The 25,321-nt window shown below is 42.7% G+C and overlaps 1 protein-coding gene across 2 annotated transcripts in view; it reads right to left on the bottom strand.

The window, feature by feature from the left end:
* LOC128303710 (putative uncharacterized protein DDB_G0291608) overlaps positions 1 to 25,321 on the bottom strand; it is a 73,814-nt gene that overhangs the window by 5,188 nt on the left and 43,305 nt on the right. Inside the window, exons 1-2 of one of the 2 annotated variants that reach the window (XM_053040760.1) lie at positions 2,942 to 2,986; positions 47 to 316 (exon numbers count right to left, since the gene is read on the bottom strand). The exons of the other annotated variant lie outside the window; for it this stretch is intronic. Coding sequence (XP_052896720.1) covers positions 47 to 196 — 150 coding nt within the window. The 5' untranslated portion in view covers positions 197 to 316; positions 2,942 to 2,986. Of the gene's footprint in view, positions 1 to 46; positions 317 to 2,941; positions 2,987 to 25,321 lie in introns of those variants that run through there. 2 annotated transcript variants of the gene reach the window in all.

The following is a 25,321-nucleotide window of genomic DNA, read 5'->3' as shown; positions in this document are numbered from 1 at the left end:
ATGATGATACGCGGCTTGCACTGTATCATTGGTACTTAGAACGAACCTCCAAAACATCGCTGGAACCATGGCTACTGCGACCATTCGATTTCGGTGACGTTTGATAGTTCGCTGCCAGTGCGCTAGCGGGCAGCAGGTTGAAGAACGGCGGAGATAACGATGGTATCATCGTTAGTTCCGGCAGTAGTTCCATCATTTTGTGTATCGTGCTTAATGTTTCCGTTTTGTTGCCTATTGATTAACTTAAACTAAACAAGTGTTTCACTCTTTTTCACAGATTTTTTTCACGCTTCAAGCAGCATATTGGAAGGGAGCACTGGTATAATAATAAACCGTTTCACACGAGGCAAAAAAAAAGAGATACATTCTGTTTAATACACAGTTCATTAACGCATTTAGCAAATCATCACACGTTTCGCTTTTACACATAAAGCACGATTTCTTAAACCTGTCTATTTGTTACGGGCGAGAACAACAAAACGAACACGAACCCCCGATGGGTGGGCGGAAGGGGAAGGCAGAGAGAGCAAATGTATGCGATGTAAATGAAAATAGAATTCATAACACTGGTATTTCAAAATTTTATGTCTCAACATTAACATCTTTTCCCATTTTCGAAAGCCCATTTATTTGTGCGCCTGTGTGTCGTTGTGTGTTGGGTGGGAATGTAAACAATCGTCTTCGGTATGGCCAAACGCACATCCAGCAGCGTAAAACCCATCCACGGAACAATGCAGAGCGACGAACAGAGGAGAGCGGAATAGGAGGAAGCGAAGGGTAAAGAAAATAAGATAAAAGTTGAAATATAAAATGTAAAAGCCATCACGTTCGCGCACACACACGTGGAGAACCGAACGGAGCACAAGCTTTTAACATAAATAAATAGCCAAAGAATATTATTTCACAAACAACAGGAAAAGTAATCCCGACATCGGCACAGGCCGGTTGTGATGAGACGAGATGAGGTTTTAAGTTTCTTTGCTTGTGGAAATATTTCTCTCATTCGCTTCCCCCAAGCACACGCACCGACCACCACTCATCAGCGCAAATAAGCTCAGCCGAGGCTTATTAGGCCTGTTTTTTAGTTTTTTTTTGTCCATTGAATGGACGTTTTGAATTACAAAAAGCATCGTACAAACGCATAACACATGTCTTTGATCATCGACCTTTTATTAATAAGGTGGAATTCGTTAGTGATAATAAAAAAATGGACATTAAAATTAAATAACTAACGATTTTAAAACCATGAAACCGGTCCTCGGTTCGTGAAAGGGCGAAATACACATCCACACTCACGAGCGCGCTCGTTTCACTCGGGGGATATATAATATTTATAATGGATTTATGAAAATGGCCCAATAAGAAACTATGCGAACCAATCCTGCATCATGTGGGGATGATGATGCCCGCAAACTGCATCTATTGAATAGAGAAAAATTAAGTCGAACGAATCCCGCCCGATGTCGCAACTTGCGGTCGAAATAAACGAATAAAAACTTTACGCTCGTGATGTGACTAAAAGGGCAGAAGGTGGTTGGGTCAGGAGAGCAGTGAAGGGAGCGAGATTATGTGTTATTTGAATGGAAGCCATCCGGCAGTAAAACATCAACCGACACTAAAGCCACCGAAATCTAGCGTGCGTGCGTGAGAAAGCGAGAGAGAGAGAGAGAGAGAGAGAGAGAGAGAGAGATTTATTCGATCAAACAGCACCACGATTGTCTTGTTTTTATAGCCCTGCTGCTCAATAAAACACACAACAAAATGATGTCACATCGGGATCGAGTAAACTATGATGATCGTGGTGGATATTGGCGCACCCACAATGTTTACAACGCGCGGACGAAAAGGACGAACCGTGCGGGAAATGACACTTCACAATTGCAGTAGTAGGCCGCGCTCGCGCTCACGCACCTGTCAGTTGAGTGAGAATTAATAAAAAAAAAATAAACAAACGCACACACATACACACACAGACACACCCAATTGTCAAAAAGTGCACGGGGGGAACGGTTGCAGTTGGGTTGCAAGTGTAATTGGTCGTTTGATGAACGAACACGAGTGGTATTTGTTTAAAACACCATCAAACACACACGTACACGGGGATCGCTGCAACGTGTTAGTAGCGCCTTACCCCTTCTTCTGCCCTGCCCACCCCATCCTGCACGCATTCCTATTCACCAGCACTATTCACATCACAGTGTGAATCGATGGAGTGCAACTGTCATAACAGGACCACTCAAAACTTGGGCACACACACGCACACTCGACATTCGTCATTGTTTATTCATTCATTGCATTCCCATTTGTGGTGGGTAATTTTAAACTCTAGCATTTATCGTTGTCCTACGTGGGGGGTGTGGTGGTGGTGGTGGGTATTGCGGAATGGAGAAAGGCAATGATGTTAATTGTGACTGTGTATATACATATTGCCATTCGAGTAGTGAAATCATTTCCTATTCCCTTTCTGTTCGTGCACAAGGAACATTTGCATAACACGTTCCTCCTTTCCGCGGTTGTGTTTGCACTTGCGTTCTCCCTCTCTCTCTCTTTCTCGCTGTGAACGTACGTGTCTCCTGTTCGATTAATCATCCAACAGCCAGAGACCAAACACACGACTTCGGTGCCCGGGTAGGAGAGGTTGCACTAATTTCATTCCACCCTTGGCGATGGAGGAGTTTGCTTGAAATCAACCTCAATGCTTAATTTAAATGCACTTTAAATCACCCAGGATTATCAAATCCTTCCACCCACAAGATAAGATATCGCATTTGCTACATCTCTTGCCTTCCGCCCCGTCACCGTGTCCCGTGTTTTGGTACACAATCGCACAAAAGGTTCGACTTAATCGCATTGATCCGGATGTGCACAATAAACAAATGAGCTCAAACAAACACACACACACCGGTTGGCAAGCAAATCGATCGATAAATTCGAAAATTACATTTCACATTGCTCAAATCATGCTATTCTGCAGCACAACACTCCCGCGCACACACACACACACACACACACCCGTACGCGATGTCTTTCCCCGCGTCGCGTAATTAATCCTTGCGTACCACACACGCTTTCAGAGGAGCAATCGTACGAAACGTAACGCAAAGCGACAACCGTACCGCACCAGAGACAAACGCGTTCTGCTGTGGAGAGAACAATTTGACCGAGTACGGACCGCCGCCAGCTGGAATCGGGAATCGTACTCCGTTGGTTTACTCTCTTCGCAAAACACGAACACGCACTAAGTAAGCTCTTTCTATCATTTTTCTAAATGGAGTAACTGAGAGCGGGAGAGCGCGTGAGAGAGAGAGAGTGAGTGAGAGAAGGAGAAAGCATATACTGCTTTTGCTCCGAAAGGAAGCAAAACGGAGGGTGCTAGCGGTACACGCATACCACTCGAAGTAAATAAATAGCTCTCTGGTGAGTTTTGTCCATCGCCTGGGCACACTGTGCGTATGCTACGATTGCAATACTTTTCCTCACCATTGCGATACACGTTGTAGCAACAGGGGTTGCGCACCGTTGTTTTGCTACCTGTCCTTTCCGGTTATCCTTGGAGAAGACAAAAAAGGGAACCATTTCTCTCCCACAGATGATTCCACCCAACCGGAAGGTGCACAGTGGTGGAAAGGATGGATTTATTGAATGGATGCAATGCACACCACCGGCAGTTTGCAGGCAGTGTGTTTACCACCACCATACGGCTCTCACTCTCATGCAGATGGCTCACGCACGCGGATGTTTCTCTTCTCACTGGCGCGTCATCAAGAGGGTCACTAACCATCAAACGGTACCGATTGTTTCGTCACTTTAGCATAACGACATATGCCGGAGGATCGGATCGTCTTGTTCCATCAAAAACTTACAATAATACGCACCAAAGGAAAGCCCGCTTTGGTTTACACAAAATAGAAAGATAAATAATGATTTACATGGGTAAAAAGAAAGCAAAATAACGAACTATTCTCTTCGTTGTTCTCTTCGCTGCATTGTTTGTTTAATTCATCCGTTTCATCGTTTGTTCGCAGTGATTCGTCCGTGGTTCAGAGCCGGTCTCCCTGTGCAGGGATCTTGGATGGGTTTCAAGTGCGTATAACAGTATATATAGGAGTGTGTTACTACAGCGGATCCATCCAGCAATTTATGATGATGGCACACCCTTGTCTTTTCGTTGCCTTTAACGCACACACGATGTAACTATTAATATACCATTACTATTATCTTACGTTTCATACTTTAGCTCCCTTTCTGTTCCGTGTTCGTGTGAATGTCCCAGCGTTTCGCTGTTTATTGTTTGTGCTCGTTTCATACCATTCGAACTCTCCGGGACAAAACACAACACACACACACGGCATTAGCATCCATCCTTGTTGTTATTAATTTTCTTGTTTTTTCTTTACCCTGCTTCACTCGCGCTTCCCCCTAGCGTCGCGCGGTTCACATATACGCACAAGGATTTATGCATTGCAGCCAAACATGTATAGTAGAGGGGAAGGAATTATATTTAGAAAAAGAATACGGCATGTATTATTATATTTCTTTATTCGTCGTTTCGTTCCCTTTTTGTTTCCCCTCTCCCATTAGCCCGCGTGTGTCCCGATCCCGATGGCAGGAACCACACTCTATACGGTGTGCGTTGTAGCTATTACTTGTTTCGCTTTCCCGGGGTTTTTGCTCTTTCCACAAGCCGGGATTGGTGATGGTGGTTCGATACTATGTTGCTTCTTGCCGCTATTTGTTCGCTTACTTTTCATCTGGCAATACAATGGGTGTATTATTATTATTGTACGAAGAGATGAGAGATTCCTTTCAACCTTTCCTTACACACGGGGAAGGCCCTCTTTACTACCTGTCCCCCTCCCAACCCCCCCAGGGAGGGGGATGATGCTGCCTGTCTGTCTTATTATCTTTGAGTTTCTTTGAGTGTCCTCTCCGTGCCACTTAGCGTTCGCATTCAAGGTACACTAAAAGAGAATCGAGAAATTAAGAAAAATCTAAGCTCTAAGTTAAATTACGATGCAGAGACAAACACAGGACCGGCGGCTCGGCAATGGGAAGGAAGGGGGGGGGGAACACGCGAAACCCCGAACAACTCTTGCGTAAGAACTGGAAGCATTAGAAGGAAGAAAGAAGCTAACCAACTAATTTCGTTGCCGCATCAAACCACAATCGGAAAAGATAAATACTTTTACACCTTTTTTCCAATGTATGTTTCGAGGAAACAGCAGATCAAACTGTAAAACCGAAACATTCTCATCAAGCTTTACTCCAAAAGCTTAAGGGCGAAACGTGTTTATGGCCATGAGCGGTCTCGCGCGCGCGCGTGTGTGTTGGTTGCGTATACGTCCAAGTGTACGCGAATGTTCGAACCTTCCTCTATTATTAATCGGTCATTTCGAAACCCGCTTATTTTTATACACACGCCGCACACAGCGCGAACAACTAAAACTGCCCACCAAGTAACAAACAGAAAGGAAGGATTAATTATTTTCGATTTCGAACAGTTCTTTTTAAACCTTATAATTCCCACTGTGCGCGCTATGAATTATCGTGGTTTTGTGAACTAAAATCATCTGCGGTTGTTTCGGTTATAAAACTTTAAATGTTTTTCTTTTCTTCGAAAAAAAAAGCAAACCTCGGTTGTGGGCGGCTTTTTTGAGTTGAAATTTGTGGGAATTTGGGAAGGTTTTTTTTTGTTCTTATTTATTGTAAAATTAAACCAACAGAAAACGCACATGTGTAGCGGTGTGAAGATTGATTGATCTGTAAAACCCAAAACGTTTGGCTGTTTTGGCTATAAATACACGGCCGCATGATGGAACTGGATGGATGGATGAGACGTGAGAGGGGGGGGGAAGATGTAAAATAAATTTACCAGAAAATATTATTTCGACGAATTCTCCGATTCGAAATCATCTTTTTTTTTAATATTAATATATTCTACTGCAGCAAAAGGCATTTTGTTTAAGCGTTGAATACATTTATTTAAAATAGGGGTTGAGAGGTTGAGCAGCCCTTTATTGGGAAAATATTTTTTAAAATTATGCGTTTTATTACAGCTTCACCCCATTTATCGCGCATATACGAAGCAATCTTAATGAAGTTTATCCGTAAGTCACTCTGGCCGCCATTATCGTCCATCTGATATATATGTAAATGCAACTTACTCACATTAACTTTTGCGCCATGAAAATCTGCGCAACAACGCGTTTTCCTCACAAATTTTAAAGGGTAGTTTTTGGAGTTGTTAAATGAAAAAGGGTTGCACCGTTGCATATTCGCGTCAGTAGTAACAGAAAGCATAACCCTTGCACATCCTGCAATTTTGTGTGCTGTTGCAAAATCTTCTCACCAACCGGATGGAAGGATGTGCGTGAAATAGCGAAAAGAAAGTTCCCAGCAACATTTCTAACATGTAAGACACGACGAAACGGATTTAAACAAGAGTGCAGCAACGAGAAAAACGACTGTTTGATTGGTACTATATATTCATCATTCTGTTTTTAATTCATTTTCCGGAGAAAAATTAGGGTGAGCAGCAATATGTTGCGTTTGTTTTGTTTCCATTTCTTGTGTCTGCCCGCAGCACTGTTTATCTGCAAACGTTCCACACACTGTATGTAGCGCGTAGTTGAAGCAGATGGTATTTGGGTTATAATAGAATAAATAAATGACTAGACATAACTCTTCGCGTATGGCTTTATTCCCGCTTGCGCTGGTTGGATTGGCGTTGTGTAAGGAACACACAATAATCATTTCCTTCTGCTTTGTTGTAAATCGCATTTTGCGCGAAGAAATGCTGAAGGATCTTTTTAAACACTTTTTCGTTCCCGAATTAACAAAGATGCTTCTTGTTTTTCCGTTTGAAATAGAACTGAGCTGAACGCGCGCGATGGTGAGGTGATAACGATTGGTGTGGAATTAACAGCCTGTTTCGTATGCAGGCGCACATGCAAGCAATAATATAAAAACATAAATCAGATCCCACGCTACTAAAGTAAAGTCTTTTACCCGTTCCTCGTAGTCCCCGAGTGCCTTTTATGGGAGAACTCAGAGTTCTCCGTTTTCTTTCACCTCACTTCTTCGTCCCCCGATGACAGGGCACAAACGCAAGGGTGAAGGTACGCAACGGGGGAACAATGTGACATTGTATCTCACATTTGCATAACATTACATTGCACGAGTTTCATGGAAAATGATGTTCATCTGGATGTAGCTCCAGCTAAACCGTTCGTTTCGAATTGTATTTCTGTTCTGCAGGGCAATAATATCTTCGGGATCGTGTGTCCTAGGATTTACATTCGTAATATGTCATGACGTAGGAAAGGAGTCACCAATAGGGGATAACTTAGTGTGTACAGATAAATTACTATTGCTTTGTCTAAAGCAAAGCTTTTAAAAGTGTTCTATTTTATAACTTTATTTAAATGGTATGGTCTAGATTTTTGCCTTCAAACAAACTCATTGTAAACCTCACAATAAATATGTTTTTGACTTGTTTGTAAAATTATATTGTCTTTTTGTCCAGAGCCATTTACAGGATTCTATTCAATCGATCAGGAATTCTTCACACTTTCTCCAACTTTTGCAAACTGTGCTGGGTTTTATTGTCTCGGCTCGATTTCAGCTTGCTGATCGAGAAATTAGGAAGCATTTCTAATACAACACAAGGTTTATCCTGTTCAACTTGAACTCAAACGCCCCACAAAACAAAACCATACACACATCAACCATCTGGTGGTCGAGAGCGGTCCATGCACACGATCATGGGATGAGATGGACGGAAAATAGACAAACATCTCCCTCGTTTAATAGCACGTTTTAAATATCAAAAGTGGAAGTAATTCCACACCGTGCGTTATCTAAAATACATCTTCGAAACCATTACTATGGCTACACAATTTACTATGGCTCTTCGGTCGAAGGTATTATCATTCGACAGACGCATAATCATTTGCATCAGTATTGACTGTCAGGTGCGAAGAAGTCGGGGAAGATATTCGGCAAGGGGGCTCCGCACACCGTGGGTTAAAATTAATTGCTTCATTAAGCTGTTCTGCATTTGCCAGCCAGCTCCGCGCGGTGTGTGAATACACACTGACAAACCCCATCACCCCTCACCCTTAAATTGCAGGCGCTCATGTCCGCGCTCCTGTCCTGGACAACCACTTGCACCATGCTCACATAGCGATTCGCGCGCCCCTTTTGCGATGTATCGCAAAATACATCGAAAACACAATGCTGCAATGCAAATGTCATGCCCTTCCGTCGTCGTCGTTGGTCGGGAAGCGCCACAAAACAAGCGCAAGCGGGGACTAATGAATGATTCACGACTTGTGCGATCGATTTCCATGGTATTATCGGTGAATGGTAATGGTGCTGCTGAAGAGGCTTAGCTGATAAGGTGGAGCGGTGGCGGCGGAGTAAGTGGCGGTCTTTTTTTGGAGGGGGATGAGCATTAAAATAAAATAAAAGAATGTTTAACAAGCACAGTGGAAGGTGCTACAACTGCCCTGTTGCAAAGCGGAGATTGAAGAAACAATCAGCAGAAACACGTAAGCAAGGACGTAAATTCTTACGCAAATAGCGAAAGCGGAAAAGGAAAGGTGGAAAAAAACCCAGCCTGCTAAGCCTGTAAACAACATTATAACAATGTCAAATCCATACAACCATCCCTGTACTCCCGCGTTCCATATCTTTCTCTTACGATCGCGTAGCCATCGAAAATAATGATAACACACCGAACCACCCTGTGTGTGTGTGTACCGTACTGTTATATTGGTATACCTCTTGTCGGAAGGAAGCATTTTAACAAACGAACATAACTACCAAGTAGTACATACAAAACCGTGGTAGGGAATTACAGGTTCGGACCAAGGGATGTGCCGAGGAGCGCCGTGGTGTTGGTAGTGGTGGGAAGCAAATAAATGGAGTAGCAGCGCAAAACTTGTGCAAAAGTATACATTTCCCGTGGAAAGAAGGGCCCGAAATAAGGGCCGTAATCTAGATCTTGTGAAAATAGAATTCCCTCTATCCGAAGAAATATAGTAAAATCAGAAAATGAAAATAACAAAATAAGTACCCGAAGCGGAATGGGAAAACCGGCGCACCGGGGAAAAGTGTGTGTGTGTGTGTGCTGAGGGAAAATCAAATAATACACACACACACACACACACACACACTAGACACCCGGCAGGGAATGTAAGTGGATCCGGGGGCGTTGGGAGGGGTGTGTGCCTGGTGAAGGGGAGAGAACATGGCATTTGCCAGCATGGTGAAACCCGTAAACCGTAATCCCGGGGAAGGTTATAACAGAAAAGCGAACATGGGGGGTGGACATAAAATTTAATACATATATTTCAACTTTTAGTATAATTATTGCTATTTTTATGTTATATCTGCGACGCAGTCGTTACGGGGCGAGGAACTTGGAGGATGATGACGATGGGTTGGAAAATCCTTCTCATTTTTCCCTTTGTGTCGGGAAAAAACCCATTCCGTTGAGTGATGGTGGTGGTGGTGGTAGTGGTATTAATACCCCACGGCTCATGAACGTGTGTGTGTATGTGTGTGTGTGCGTGAGCGGTAACGTTTAATTTTCAGAGCATTAAATCCCGAGTCTCGTCCTTCCTTTACATCTGTGTGTGTAAGAGTGTGTGTGTGTGTGTAGAAGTCAGCCTCCGCAACTACCCCTTCAACCCCTGGCACGTGGTTACGGAAAAGCGCGATCAAAACAGAAGCCGAGCGAAGGAAAAAACGAGAAGCGCAAAACATATGGTAGCAGCGCGCGAGACATATCGAGAGTGAGCTCTTTCACCGCAGCGCGTGAGAGCGAACAGGTGATGAGCTCCCGCACATTTACCCGCGAGCCTCGCGAGAGGAAAACCCAACTCATGAGATCATTTTGCGCGAGGGGGAGTGGGAGGAATCGCGAGAGAGAGAGAGAGAGAGAGAGAGAGAGAGAGAGAGAGAGAGAGCGGGGAAAGTGTCAACAAGAGCAGCAAATGTACTCCACGGTCCCGACATCATTCCAAAACCATACCTCTAATCCAGCATAAGATTTTATGCTGCCGATTTTATGTAGCACCGAGAGTTGGGCTACGATACATAGATTACCGGTAACGATTCGGTCGTCTAGCAGCAGCAATAGAGAGCTGTTGTTGACCTTTCTGCTTAGTGCGCAACCTCCCTGTCCATACGCTGTCGCCTAAGCAGCATACTTCTTTGCTAAAGCACACGACATGAAGAAGCCGTCGACAACGACGACGACGACTGCTGCCGTTGATGTTTCCAACAAACAACACGGACGAACGGTCCCGAACGTGCCGAGATTGTGCCGAGCGCCGTACTGCGGTTGCGCAGCGTTTTATTAATTTATAAATTTATTTCTATTTTATTGCTTCTATTATATGCTAACATATAAGAAGAAAATACGTCCCGGATTGGACGGATGTAAGTAACTTTAAGATGCTATCGGGAACTGCTCTCTCTCTCTCTCTTTCTGGAAGAGTTTTTGGGGTGGGGCGGAAGGGAGACGCCGCACACTATTGTCGGTTGGCTCACCGCTACAGCTCGCCTGCCTGCTCTCGGGGTGAGTTTTATGCTCATCTCATGCTCGAGTGTGTGTGTGTGTGTGGCGTCGTACCCGATGATGCTCGATCGTTCCCCTGTTTTGGCTCAGCCAACGGTTCTCGGATGGGTAGTTTATGCTTGCGAACATGCAATTAGCCCGCAATGGGAATGGATTTTTCTACCGGTGGTGGGAAAAAAAGGGAAACAGTAGTGGTAGTGATGAGAACGAGTGGGTGAGACACAGTGAGAAGAAGCTGTGTGATTGCGAGATGAGATTTTGAATATGCGCGCGCAGAAAAGCAAAAATTTGACAATTTATAAAATTAAATTATAAGTTTTGTTTCATCAAAATAAGAAACTTTTAATAATTTTCAAATAATAAAACTTTAAATTGCTTTCTATAATCCTAAAACAACACGGGCTCTCACAGCACAGCAAGAAACTACAAGCGAAACAACAGCGAAAAAGCAAACAATAAAACCAGCTCACCACAGACACACAGTGAGCAGCACAACTAGAGACGAACCCGAAAAAGGGTTCAACATTCCCCAAATAAGGGAAAGAATGGAAACATGGTAAGTGCTTTCTGCCATAAATACATGATATGCATGATGGATGGAAAAAAAGCACACCGAATGCGATGTGCGAAGCAAAACACACAAGCAAATAATAAAGACCGAAACGACAAACGGAATGAAATGAAATGAGATAAAATATTCAACTAAAGTACGAAACCAGAGGGTACAAGGTGGAACCGGGTGAAGCAAACATTCAAACAAACAGAACATCACAGCATCAGTTGTACAATTCTGTCTCTTTCCCTCTCTCTCTCTCTCTCTCTCGCTCTATCCTTTTTTCTACAGATGATGATGTGCCAGACAGGAGTAGGGTCGAAAAACACGACGAATAAACGAATACAAAGTTTTATAACAAGAAATTATTTATTCCCCCACGGGAACCCACCCTCGTCGCCTTTCCCCCTTTCTCCTTTCACTCCCGATCCACACCTTTCTCCCAGGCAGGTATTGGAAGTTCGCATTCCCGTTCGAATCTCTCCTCATCTCAAGAATCACAAAACAAAACTCGTATAGAGATGGTTAGCAGCATCTTTTGCCCTGGTGCTTTCACGTCTCAAAGCTTCTGTGCTGTGTGCTTGTTTTGTGGGGCCATTTTACAACAAAGAAATAACGTAAAAATGTTTGTGCTTCATTTTTCCGGCAGCAGCACTCTCACACCCGTCCTCGACCACGTGATATGGTGGCAAGATCGGCCAGAAATAAGCCAAAAGTCAAACGAATGCAAGGGGGGGGGGGACCAGCCCTTTAGCGGTGATGCCCCTCCGTGGGGGGGCCCAACATTGTAAAGCGAAGTAAAACGTGCACATTGTGTAACATATCGGATGGGAAAATTCGCCCAGGAACTCGAATATCTCCATGCGATGTGATCGGTTCGGATTTGTTGGGCGAGAGCGAGTGTGGAAGGTAAAACTTTCCTCACATCATCACATCACATTCCCCCCCCCCTCGCCTCTCTAAACTCCCCTTTCATCCCCTTTCTTCAACATAGTGGGAGAGCTGCACAAGATGACAATCATCGATCGGATTCTCATCGCAAAAGGATCATAAAACTTCAACATTTACCTTTGCCTTTTTGCAGTGCAGTTTGTGTGCCTGTGTGTGCACACACGGGCTGCTTCGATTCGGTCGTTAAGATTTTCCACCAGTTTTCTACCATTACGCCACCCCCTCCCTCCAAAGAGAGTGGAGGCCACTGGCTTTTCCTTGTTTCTTTTTTTCACCTAAAGCCAGAGTTTTCCTTCGAGTCTCTAAAGTAGGGGGGGGGGGGGGGGTTCGAGTATACACAGAATACTATTCCCAGCCGTACGATTCTCAGTTTAAACTTGTAGTGTGTGTGTGGTTGTTTAACTACCAGCTAGCATGTGCACGAGCATGGTTGTTTAACTATGTAGCATTTATTTTCATGAAAATTAAGCACGTTCTATACTTTGTATGATTGGACCCAGGGGGTGGAGAGGGGGGTGGGGAGGCAAGGGGTGAATGTATGTGGGGTGGGGGTTAGGATTAGTTTTGTGAATTTCAAGAGACATTGACAAGAGAGAAAGAGAGCAAACCAGTCGAACGAGAGAGATAGATCGAGATAGAGAGCGAGAAAGAGCTACCGAAACTGTACCTAAAGAAGCGAGAGGAAGTTCAACATTCGTTCGAATAGCAGCAACAACAAAAAAAAACACGACGAATAATTTATCTTTCTAGCACAGAAAATTAATGCTAATGCTAAGGCAGACCTTCTGCCATCGTATAAATCTCCATCTATTCGAATGCCATGACAGACACACAGACACACACACACGCTCCGTTCCCGGGTTTTGGTTGTTGTCGTCGTCGTCGTTGAACCGGAGTACATAGCAGCGCCAGACACGGGGCACTCTCGGAACATAAAATAGGATATTATTCAATTGAATTTATGCTCAATACACTTACTCAAACAGCATGCTTGCTAGCAGCGACCGATCGGTTAGAGCGCGTGCAGCAGTTGAGGAGGAGCGTTGGTCCGGCGGTTATAAAACCGGCTCTGGCCGCGCCGGCCCCAGGTACGACACATCATCCCTACCCCTGCCAGAGTGCCAGAGAGAGGAGGATACCTTTATACCAAAACCTAACGTCATTCCGTTCCAACCGAAACTTTTGCACCACAGCAGCGCTCCACCGTTCTCGTCCCTGGGCCATTCTTAAGGTAGGAACGCAAACATTAAGCTTATGATTCATTATGATTTCCATTCATGTGCGTTTCCAGCAAACCACCGGAGAGAGAGCCCGGACAGACACAAGCAACACAAACTTGCCAAGGTGCCAAAACCGATAATAATAAAACTTGTGCGCGCTCTTGTGGGTTTCCTTGCATAGCTGTGTCATAGTGTGTGCTGTGGCCTTATCGATCGAGCAACAAATTCTGCTAGACGAAACGAGAGCTGCGCTTGCTTGTACGTGTGCCGAGACGGTGTACGTGTGTGTACAAGATTTGCCCTATAGCCGCCGGGATAGGGATGCAGCGCGCCATTTTTGTTGAGGAGTACCTATTTTTGATGTCATTACTACGGAGAGCACAAAGTTGCGCATTTAATGCAATTGATGATCGGAGAGCTCCACCGGTACCCTTCCGGTAAGATTGCTGTCAGTGTCCTGTATGTGTGCGTATTTTTGTACGTGTGTTACTGTGTGGTTGAGCGAGTAGGTAAACGAGACAGAGAGAGAGATAGAGAGAGAGAGATTGTGTGTGCCGAGCTGGTCCAAGCGCACAGTTTTGCAGATGGAAAGTGATGATGGATGAAAACCACATGAACATCTCCACACGATTTGCCCTTTGGTGGGGGAAGTTAACATTACTCCTTGTTTGCCACCCCTTGCTCCCCCCCCTTTTTCGTTACGGATAAGAGCATTCATCGTTTAATTAGCAATAAGGTTCTCGTTAGCATATTGTTCTCCATCGACACAACCGGCGGCGGGGTGTCTCTTTGCAGTCGACGACTTTGGACGTTTCTCGAGCGGTGGGATCGATCGAAGACGACTTCCATCAACTGCAGACAATATCACTCCACACACACAAACACACACAAACTAAGATTGCAACTCGAACTCCCAACTTTATCGAAGAACGCGCTATATTAAAACGTCTAAACCGCAAAAGTTTGGAAACTTTTTAATGGCCATTGCACATTGGCGCTGCCATGTCTTCTGCTTCTTCGTGCAAAAACTTGGTTTTACCATTTCGGTTTCGACCCCAGAAAAAAAAAAACATCGCGTACGGACCCGAACAACTTGCTGGGATGGAAAATATGAGTAAAGTTTAGAAGAGACATCAAAACACTGAAACGGCTTGCCATTAAAGTATACAACAATATAGCTTTCGGTGCTCAATAACATTGCTGCTGCTGCTGCTGCTGCTACTACGAAGGAATGTCCGATATGGGCACGGGACCGCGAAAACCCGAACAATCTATTTCGTCCGTGGCCAACAGAGGCACAGGCAAGGGGACAGGAGGAAACCGGACCTTTCTGCACTTTCTGACCGCGCGCACCGGCTAGGGACCATTATCATATGAATTCATAAAAAATGTGATTTAATAGCATCGTGTGTTTGGCATGTTTGTGAGTCAGAACGAGGGGGGATTGAGAGGGAGAGAGGGAGAGAGAACAACGGAAAATATAAAGAAAGAAGGAAAGAAACTAAAGATTACACTCAATCAAACGAAAAAAAACGGACCAGATAATTCCGGAACGGGTTACGATATAATATAAAGCTCTGGGTTGTTCCCCTCCCTGTTTTATGTGCACCGGTTTTGTAAGTGTTTATTAAGATGGTACAATTTATTTTTCACAACACATTCGTGCATAATCGCACCCAAAACGAGTTAAATGAGCGGGAACAAACGAAACACATTCCAATCCATTCTAGGATGAAGATAGATTAAAATTAATAACATGTGCCCCGGAAAAGGGAGAGAATAAATAGCTAAAAGGTAAAAAAAGTTGTGTAGAATTCGTCGAGAGAGCATTGAACGGCATGTGTTAAGCACAGTGTAGACATTGTGCCATTAAATATGTTGCACGATCGCTAGACAAATATTAGTAGGAGGCGACGCATAACGTTTCCATGGTAACATTATTTCCCACATCCATGGATCATTTTTTTTTGTGGAGCTTTTTTGATTTCCCAACTCTTTCTTTAAACTGCTTTCTTTCGCTAGGCCTTCTATGATCCCCTCGCCAACAATTTATGTTTCCATGTGTACTATTTTACCAAATGGAAGTTACACCTATCGACGTTCACAGATGCGCAATTTGAGAATTTGAGAAAGGAAGACCAGAAATGACAGAAATAAAATAAATATATACTAATTTGGTATACTAGGGATATACTATTTAGTATACGAGGTAAACTATATTAGTATACGGGGATATACTATATTAGAAAAAATAATAATAAAAAAATACAATAAAATTAATAACGTCCACCAATTGGGAAGAAATCCTCTTTTTAAACATCTTTGAGTTTACGTACACAACGGAATTCTGTTGCATAGCCCTGTAACCGGGCTGATTAGCTAGTTGTAATAAATTTCCGTTGAAAAATTTGAATTCTAATCGTACTTTATGTAAAGTTTGTTAAACGTTTTTTAAGGATGTATGTAGTATTAAGGAACGAAAGCCTGTGGAAATACGATGCTTTTGCTTGGAAGAAAGTGAAATTATTTCACAACATTGCCCGCCGCTCTCGTGGCATAACAATGGCAAAGCGCAATGCTCCAAAGAGAACGAACTCACGCAAAAAAAAACGCTCCCTGCGAGTGTGGAGAAACAGAAGAAACAAACAAAACAAAAAAAACACGCAACACAAAAAATGAAGGTCAGTAAGCGGTTCGGTTCGTCTCGGCGTGCTGCAAACACAGCAAGGACATCCCAAAGGATTACCACCCCTCCCCCCGGTCCGATCAGACGGTCACAGCTGGGTGTGGTGGTGGTGGTAAAAAGGTGGCCGCAACAACTAGGGAAAGCGAAAACCGAAAACAAAACAAAAAAACACTCTCAAAATCGGGTACACAACAGCACGCAGCAGCACGGGAAGGCAAAAAAAAGCAACCCTCCCCCCCCAGGCAAGCAGTGCCGCGCATTGGCCCTGTGATGTCGTCGGCACGCGTTCACGGCAGCGCAGGGGCAGCGCAAGAGCATGATTTTAAAGTGTGTAGCAGGAATCCGCCGCGGGTCAGGCAGGCCTTGCACCACACCGAGGAGGGATGATGCTCAGCGACGATGATGATGATGGTGATGGGGTTTTCCGACTCTCTTTCTCCACACGGGTGGTGGTGGTGGTGGGCGACGATGGGCTACGCGCGCGATTCTGTGTACCACGCGACGACGATGCCGCCGACAACACACCACGTGCTTTTTTGGCGCTTCGGGTAAAGCATGTGCAGAGAGAGAGCGAAAGTCAAACCCAAGGGAAGACCCAACTCGAACGGGGACGCCCCACACTGGTGGGAGGGTGGCGGCATTGTGGGGTTTGTTTTTATTTTCCACTCATTCACACACAAACACACGCATGCACCCACTGATAGGTAGGCCACCGGGTATAGGAGCAAAACAAATCTCCTTCCGGGGTTTTTCAGCACTGGGGGGTGGTGTACAAGGGGTTTGCTTTTTTTCTCTTCTTAAACGCAACCCACCCAACCCAGTTGCACACTATCACAACTAGCCTTGTCAGCTGGTGCGAGCGGTTTAAATTGCAAACCATTGGTAGGGTAAATAATAGCAAAGGGAATTCACATTTAAATTTGGTATAACAGCGGTTTAATGTAATAATTTTATTCTAAAAAAAAAGACTAAAGACGAATCACCAATAAAACCAACAAAATAAATAGAACAAATTGAAACAATAACAAAATAAATACAATTATTTGCCAACAAATAAAAAAAAAAACAGGGGAAAAGAGTACCCATTCATCCATTGACATTGAGTTAATGAACACTAGAAGCGATTAAGGCCATTACACACTGTACCACCATGAGATTTAAAATGTTCTTATTCATTTACAAAAAACATGTGTAAAAGTGTTACATTTAACGCTTTTTGTGTGTATGACTAAAGCGTACTATAATCAGGATACTAAAATAGCAATTGAATGAGCATTGAAATTGCGTTTATTTGATGAAAAGAGGCATTAACATTTGATGCGTATTTTTAAACAATCGTCCAACCAACCACTTTCAAAAGCCTGAGGTTCATCGATTGTCGGAAGGACTTTTCAGGCAAAAAAGCCTTACATACGCTACAGAATTGCAAAATTGAGCTTGTTGTTGCGATTAAAAGCGTTTGTGATTTATTCCTTCACATCGTCCTCATGTGTGCGCTCACCGAATAACAGTGTCTAATAGGGCTGTGGGAGTAAAATTCACCAGCCTTCTAAACAAATTCAAATTATCTTCGAACTGAACGAATGACGGTCTCAATGTTATGAAATATTTGCACAAATTCTGCTAACCGTTAGTTAAACCCACCACTAAGTGTGTCATAGCCCAATCATTCCCAAAATGAAGCCACATACTTCTTAATTCGAGGGGATGAATTAATAGAACGCAATTCATTTTTATTAACCAATTATTATTTAAACCGTCGCTCACATGTCACGAATACATAAGAAACGCGAAACAATAGCAAAGCTTAAGCTTAAACCTGTCTGACGCCAGTAACACATAGTAGAGGAAAATTCGCCACCCGAAAACGGGAAGCATATGATGATGATAATTGCAATCCGGCAAAGATATAATTTCTGCCTTTAGCGCATGGGGGGCCTTTAATTTCCTCCAAAAATGAGCCACGGATCGATTTGGAATTGATTTTCCATTACCGAACCACCACGGTGCACGGCGCATTCCGCAAGGGGAACAACACACGGTGATGGGTCTCTTCGCTAATTCCGTACCATTCTCGGTTCATTCATCGATTATGGCTTAATTCGATTTCGTCCATTTCAGAGCGTCGCACCGAAGGGGTCTCGGACTGCAACGACGATGTTTGATGTGCAACATCGTCTAAGGACGAGCGTATTCGAAAAAGTAATTTCATTATTAGAGGTGGTAAAAGGTACCAACTAAACAACTAGTGTGTTGTTATAATATTAAGACAGGACGTAGAGAAATTATTATACAAAATCCGTTGCCACTCGCTAGAGAGCCAGTGTCGGTTGTTCATAAGCAAAAGGAAATAATAAACAAATAAATCAATAAAAATAAAATAAAACCCAACCCGCCGACGAAAACGGTAAATGCGGAACAACCAAACAACTTTCCACCAGCCGATCGATCGACGCAAAGAAATGAGTGCTGGTTCGTGCTTTTGGTAAGAAACATTTTATGCAACTATAAATTATACGCACCACAAACTTGGTCCGCAACTAGGCACCGCAAAAAAAAAAACCCCGAAAAACGAAAAAGCGAGTATTATAAAGTTTTAGTCGAGAAAACATGAGAAGAAAATAATAATAATAACAACAATAATAATAATAATAATAAAAGTCACACCCATACACACACATACACTGAAGACTGCAACCACTGGAGCGGGTGAAAGAGAAGAACACGATGGTGTGTGCTATTTGTGAACGAAAAACTTTGTTTGGGAAAAACGTAAAACCGAGAAATAAACTTCCGAACGAAAAGTCAAGCCATTCCGTCGTCGTCGTTGGTTTCGATGGGCAGGATTGGTGGAAACGGGACGGAAAAGGTGGATTACCGCGTCACAGTGTGAGTGAGTGCGAACGAGACGGACAGTGCAGGAAGTGGGAAAGGGACAGGGCAGAGTTAAGGGCAATGGGGTCACGGAAAACAACAATATTTTATGCGGAGTAGAAAAGACATGTTCTAAAATTTATTATTTTCTAACGAACACATAACCATCCATTTTCCGTTTCTTGATATTAAGAGACACACATACAACGTGCACACACACACAGATAAATATGCGAGCTATATGGACAAAATAATTTTATATCATATGGGGGGAGGTAGAGAGCGTACCATTTGCCGTTGCGGGGGGGACCAGAGGCCGCGTGTGGGTGGGTTCGTTGGGGGATGATGATGGCAAAAGATGAGCGCCTTCTGGACTTAATGGTATACCATCAGAAAACCGAGCAGTGCACATATAAATTGATAAGTATTACCCGGCAAGAGAGAAATTTCTCCACCACCACCACCACCACCGGACACACAAAACAGACCCGACGCGATATACGCGAGTAGGACAAGTAAGATAAGGAAAATGGGAAATGTAATGTAATGTGATATTAATAAAAATTCGTTTACGTTGTGAAATGGTGCTGTTTGCTGCAAAGGTTTCAACATTCCCACGCTAGGGAAAACTGTACTACTACTGCTACTACTACCACGCGGTAAATTTTTGAGGTGGTAGTAGACACACACACACACACACACACACGGTACTAAATCGCCCACCTTCCCCCCTTTGGGTTCCTTTACTATTTACTTGCAGGGTTGGTAGCAAATATAACACACGCCAACATCAACGTTGCTGTGCTGGCACCATCTGATATTTGTGCATTTGGTAAGATGTTGTTATACTTTTGTTACTTTCTTTCACAATCGTAAATTTTATCTTCTCCGTTTACACGTTTGTGAGCGTGTTTTTTTTTTGGTTTTGTTTGCAATAAATTGCCTTTTACCCACTCGAAAAACGGACTTGTATCCACCCCCACAGCACTGCTGGGATAGAAGGCGGACATTAAGCAAAAAACAAAAAGAGTCTTGATATTATTATTATAAATTTAGTTAAACTAGATAAAAAGTAATGAGCAAATGCAATCGCATAATTTTATCTAGACTAATTCAACAGTAAAAGGCGTAATGGTAGCCGGAGTCGATCTTCACACGAACGGACCGGACCAAAATCTCATCCGCACCATTCCACCGTAGCAAGGACTGACTATCTCCGGCTACGTGGTAAAATAAGAGTCGATACGGCCAGGCTGTTCTAACGAAAAATAAATAAATCAATAGAAAATGAATGGAAAGTTGTGTAAAAAGATTCAAAAAGTAAAGTAAAGTAAGTAAAATAAAATGAAAAAGTGTTTGTGTGTTGTCAAAGCTTCTTAACTAAGGAAGAAGAGTAAATTTCTTCCATGATCAATACATACAGCGGTACCTCGAGGTACGAAAGTTTTAAGATACGAGCAATCGCACATTACATCATTGCACACCACCAAGGCACGCTGAATGTTTTTTGATTGTGTTTGGTTGTCTTTTTTTAATGTATTTAACAGCCCATTTTAGACCAAAGTCTGTGTGTTTGCTTCTCTAATTTTGCCCTTATGTGATGGAATAGTTTTGCTCTGGCGACTGAAACTTTTGCTCTTTTACATCGTGATATGCCAATAAAACAATATTGATCAGACTAGATCATGTAGTTGAATTGTATGATACCACAGGGACATAAACCACCATATGGAAGATGCTGTAGTTATAGACCAGAACACTGAATTATCAGTGATCGAGAAGATTGTTAGAAAACTGGATAAATTTGAAGAGTACGGACTCGTTAATGATCAGTTCTTAAAAATTTTGTTCAAAAATACTTATCAAAACATAATCAAGGATGTTTTATTTCTCGAAACGAATCATTGATATTTCGATTAATTTTAACAAGAAAAGTGCTTTGAGGAGATACGAATTAAATTACGACACGAATTAAACGAATCTCATCTCGAGGTACCACTGTGTTTGGTATTAAAGGAAGCTGTTTGAGCAGAGTTCGAAAATAAAAAAATCAACTTAAAAAATCTTACTAATCGTCCCTTTTTATTAAATTTGCCTTAATTTTTCTCGTTTCGTTACTAAAACATATTAGTTCTTTAACAAAAACTGAAATGTCCGTCTATTAGCGCTGCGATATCCCACCGTGCAATAGTAGCGAAGGGACGAAGTAGAGAAAAATGTTATCTCTCCAAGAGAGATGGATCATTAATTTAAAAGAAATGTTTACTGCCAGTACACGTTTGCAGCAGCAGGCAAATAAAAACGAAAAATAACGAAAAGAAATAACAGAAAAATACATTCAACCAAAATGGGCAGATACATCTATAAAGCGAGCAAAGCATTAAGGAGCATACGGACCAGAGCGATGAATCTATCCGATAAGGTAAACAAACAATCTGCAAACGGACCGGGGAAGGGAAGCGACGTGTGTGCACGGTAGGTGAAACAAAAATGAACGAATAAAACATTACAAGAAACACGATGCGGACTGTGTGTGTCGGTCGGTTTGCCTGCTCCTGTGCCAGTCAAATCCAGTCAAACGTTCGCTTCGCCTCGCGCTCGGTGTGCTTGTATAAGCTATAAATATATTCATTCTGAATAATGCATCACGTAGTTTTGCTTTAGCCGCTGCTGCTGCTGCTGTGCCATTTGCTTCAGTATTACGTTATGTAATGGTAATGCTGTGGTATCATAGAATACATTAAAGTTCTCTTTTTCATTTTCCCTTCCATCACTTCCCTCCCCCATTGATCCAGGCTTCCATTCCTACTCATCCTCATGGGCAGCACACCACAATAGAAGCGTTTTTATCGTACCGTTTTCTTTCCCTAGCTCGGCCAGGCTCTTGCAAAGAACCAATTCCTTAGACTGCGTTCACCAACGTAGCCGAGCGAGGCTCTGGCGATCCTTAGTGCAACGTGTTCTGCTCATCACCCGCTCCACTTTCTCCGCCATACAACATGGTGGTGGCTACTACTATTGGCATCATCAGGCGTCATTGTGCATCACCATCAGGAGCTGCTATCTATCGATCTTGGACCATATACATACTAACACCGAACCACCCATATAAAGGCAACCAATTACATAGGACCTCACTGTTGATGATGGCCGTGTCGATTGGGCATCGTTTTATTGGTTGTGTGTGGAAATGGTTCGCATCCCCCCCCTCATGCCTGCAGTTCGTGCCGTGAAATTTCGTTATTTCATTATAACTACTTCTGCTGGAAGTTTCTGTTTCCTTCGTTCGCTCTTCTGTTCGTTTTATTTGTGTTATGTGCCTCACGCACCATGCACGGCTGGCATCAAGATTAACCAATTGGCACAGACAAATAAGTTTTATTGACACAGGTCGTTCCGTTTTTTAAGACTCAGAAGAAAATGGCTTTCTTTCTTCACTTAAGTGGAAGAAAAAATCGTATGATAAAATTATATGCTAAGTTATTTAACAATCAATAGTAGTACGATCAATAATGAAATGGAAAAGTAATGAAAAGTAATTGTTGTTCAAAAATGAAATTAATTCTTCCGTAATTTAATAAAGCAATTTTTTACATTTTTTTGGTAACAAAATTAAATATTCTTTTTTATGTTGACTATTCAATTGTATTGAAATCAATAATCTGGTCACACACACAAAGGCACAAACACCAATAGCATGGCATGGGAACTGGCGAGCGTAATAAACAAAAGTCACCAATAATCGTAAATCGTTTAAGTTTTTTAATTAATGCCATTGGTTCGTTCCTTCATTTGCGCCATTATTAGCGGATAAACGAACGTAGAAGAAGAGCACTTAATCCTGAGCACCGAACCAGACAACAACACAACACAACAGACTACGGCTCAGCACGGTTTGCAGCAGTTCATTCACATTGTGATTTTAATTGAACATCAGCCTTTTTGCTCTTCACTGAAGGCATCCAAATACAGGGTTTGGCAATAGATAGGATACGGCGTGCCCAACTTATGGAATCGCGCAAACAAATAAGATAAAGCGTACCATTGATAGGGAAACGCGAAACAGTTTAAGGTATCGCGTGATATAAATAGGGAATCGCGTGCACAATTTAGTGAATGCCAAATTTGCCGACCGGTATTGGAGCTGGGTATATATTACCCCGGTTGAAGAGTTGAAATTTAAAAACAAACATTTCAAATTAATGTTGCATGAAATATCGAATTTTGGAGGTACAAAACAGGGATGTAAAATATTTTTTGATAACAATAGAGCATAAAATAATTGATTTTCACCGTCAACCAACAACATTTAATAACATATACAACTAAAGCATTCAAAAATTTGAATTGGATCTTTCAAACATTGTATGTATACACAGGATTTCAAAACACGGGCATATGCTGTCGTTAGGTAAATTCACGGGTATTGAAAATATTTAAAATTGGTCTAGCAAGCGAAGCGTCTAAAATTATCCAGTTAAATCTAAGTGTGCAAAACAATAACTTGTATCCTGCGTTCAGTTTTCGATTTAACACAAATCGTGCGTTTATTTTTGGTGTCGGTTAACATAAAACACAAACATTCGTAAAGGTACGTATTTGCGCACAGCGATTAAAACGATGCGAAATTTTAAAACGCTCTTGCATTATTGTGTGTTTCAGGCGCTAGGGTACAACAGGTCCTACTCGCTTAATTGTTGTGACTAGCAAACTGCAAGCGGATAAAGTAAGTTAAAATAGAGCTACGGACCGCAGCAACCGAACTCTGACTTACAAGTGCAAGTGCAAAATGCAGGCAGTTCGATTCAAACGCCCCGACGACGAAAAACCACGAAGATAGAGAGCGTGGTAACGGCGTATAAGAACGGAGCAACGCATGCAAATATTAGCTAAATGCTAAACATAAAACCTCAGGCAGTTTATGGGATAAACCAAAAGTACCAAACAACATAGCAGATCGACGCCAAGAAACGTGGTGGCAACAGGCAGAAAGTGTTGTCGCAAAAAGCCATAAGCGATGTTCGGAGCTGGATCAACGACGAATGTACGGTGATGCTGAAAACACTCGTCGAAAAAGTATCGGAAAACCACGGTGTGCAAGTTTTCACTACTACTATTGCGAAGTAAATAAAAGGCTTCAACTACTCCTTGAAGATGGTTAAGCTGATCCTAGAACGGCGCAACTCACTGCCAACAATCGAAGATCGGAAATTATATGCTACGCAGTTTTACGAAATAGCTCGGAAAGTTCCGGACAATGGCCTAATCTACCAGGATGAAGTGGGATTCAACGTCAGCATGCGCACGCTTAAAGGATGATCAGCGAGAGGAGCGGCGGCCACCATCACCGTCCCAAAGCTAAGGACTCGGAACATATCCATCATATGTGCCATGTTGTGAGTTGGTTCTTCAAAAATAATATTTATTTGTTGTGTTGTGCACACCAGAAGCCGAGCGCAGGGCACTCATCAATAACCCACCGTTATCGGTAAATGAGTAGCCTCGGTTTGGCGATCATTCGGATGACTACGCGAGGACACTCTCATTAATCACATTAATGATTAGGTAATACTATGGTTACCACCATAGGAAAGGAACCACCACGGTCAGGGAACTGCCCGATTCGCAGGACTAACAACTCCTCAAGCCTCAGAACCTATGCCGGATGACCCGTTAGGACATTTACGTCAGCGAGGATATGTGCTGATGTTACAACAAGCCTAAAGCATAAAATCAACACATTTCGTCTCTTTAAAAGAGTCGTTAGTTTATTTACTAAATTATTTACACATTAAATCTAGCATCTTATTACCTAAACAATTGTCTAAAACTTAATCTAAAATTTCTTCTCCTCTCAAACACCGGAACATGTATTGCCACATGTTCGAGATGTAGCCTTCGCAATCCTGTGTGCTTATTAGGTTGGAGTCATTCCTGATCGCTTCCATCAATTGATCTTCATTTTCAGGACTTTTTCTTTTCACAAAGTTTTCCATTGACTGAAAAGATTTTCGATTGGGTTAAAAAAACGTGAGTAGGGTGGTAAATATAGAGGTTTGTATTCATCATTTCCGATAGCGGTTCTTACGGTAGCTGTTTTATGGAAAGCCACGTTATCCATCACCAGATAGGTTCTGTGGGTACCTTTCGAACGCAGTGTGTGCTTTAGTTTTTCAATGAACTGTACGAATAGGTCTCTATTCACGGACCGCGTTCGACGAGTGTTTTCAGCGTCACCGTACATTCGTCATCCGAACATCGCTTATGGCTTTTTGCGACAACACTTTATGCCTGTTGCCACCACGTTTCTTGGCGTCGATCTGCTATGTTGTTTGGTACTTTTGGTTTATCCCGTATACTGCCTGAAGTTTTATGATTAGTATTTAGCTAATATTTGCATGCGTTGCTCCATTCTCATACGCCGTTACCACGCTCTCTATCTTCGTGGT

The sequence above is a fragment of the Anopheles moucheti genome, chromosome 3, assembly GCF_943734755.1.
Source record: "Anopheles moucheti chromosome 3, idAnoMoucSN_F20_07, whole genome shotgun sequence".
NCBI classification, from domain to species: domain Eukaryota; kingdom Metazoa; phylum Arthropoda; class Insecta; order Diptera; family Culicidae; genus Anopheles; species Anopheles moucheti.
The sequence above is the reverse complement of the archived record's forward strand: the minus strand, read 5'-3'. Positions and strand labels throughout refer to the sequence as shown.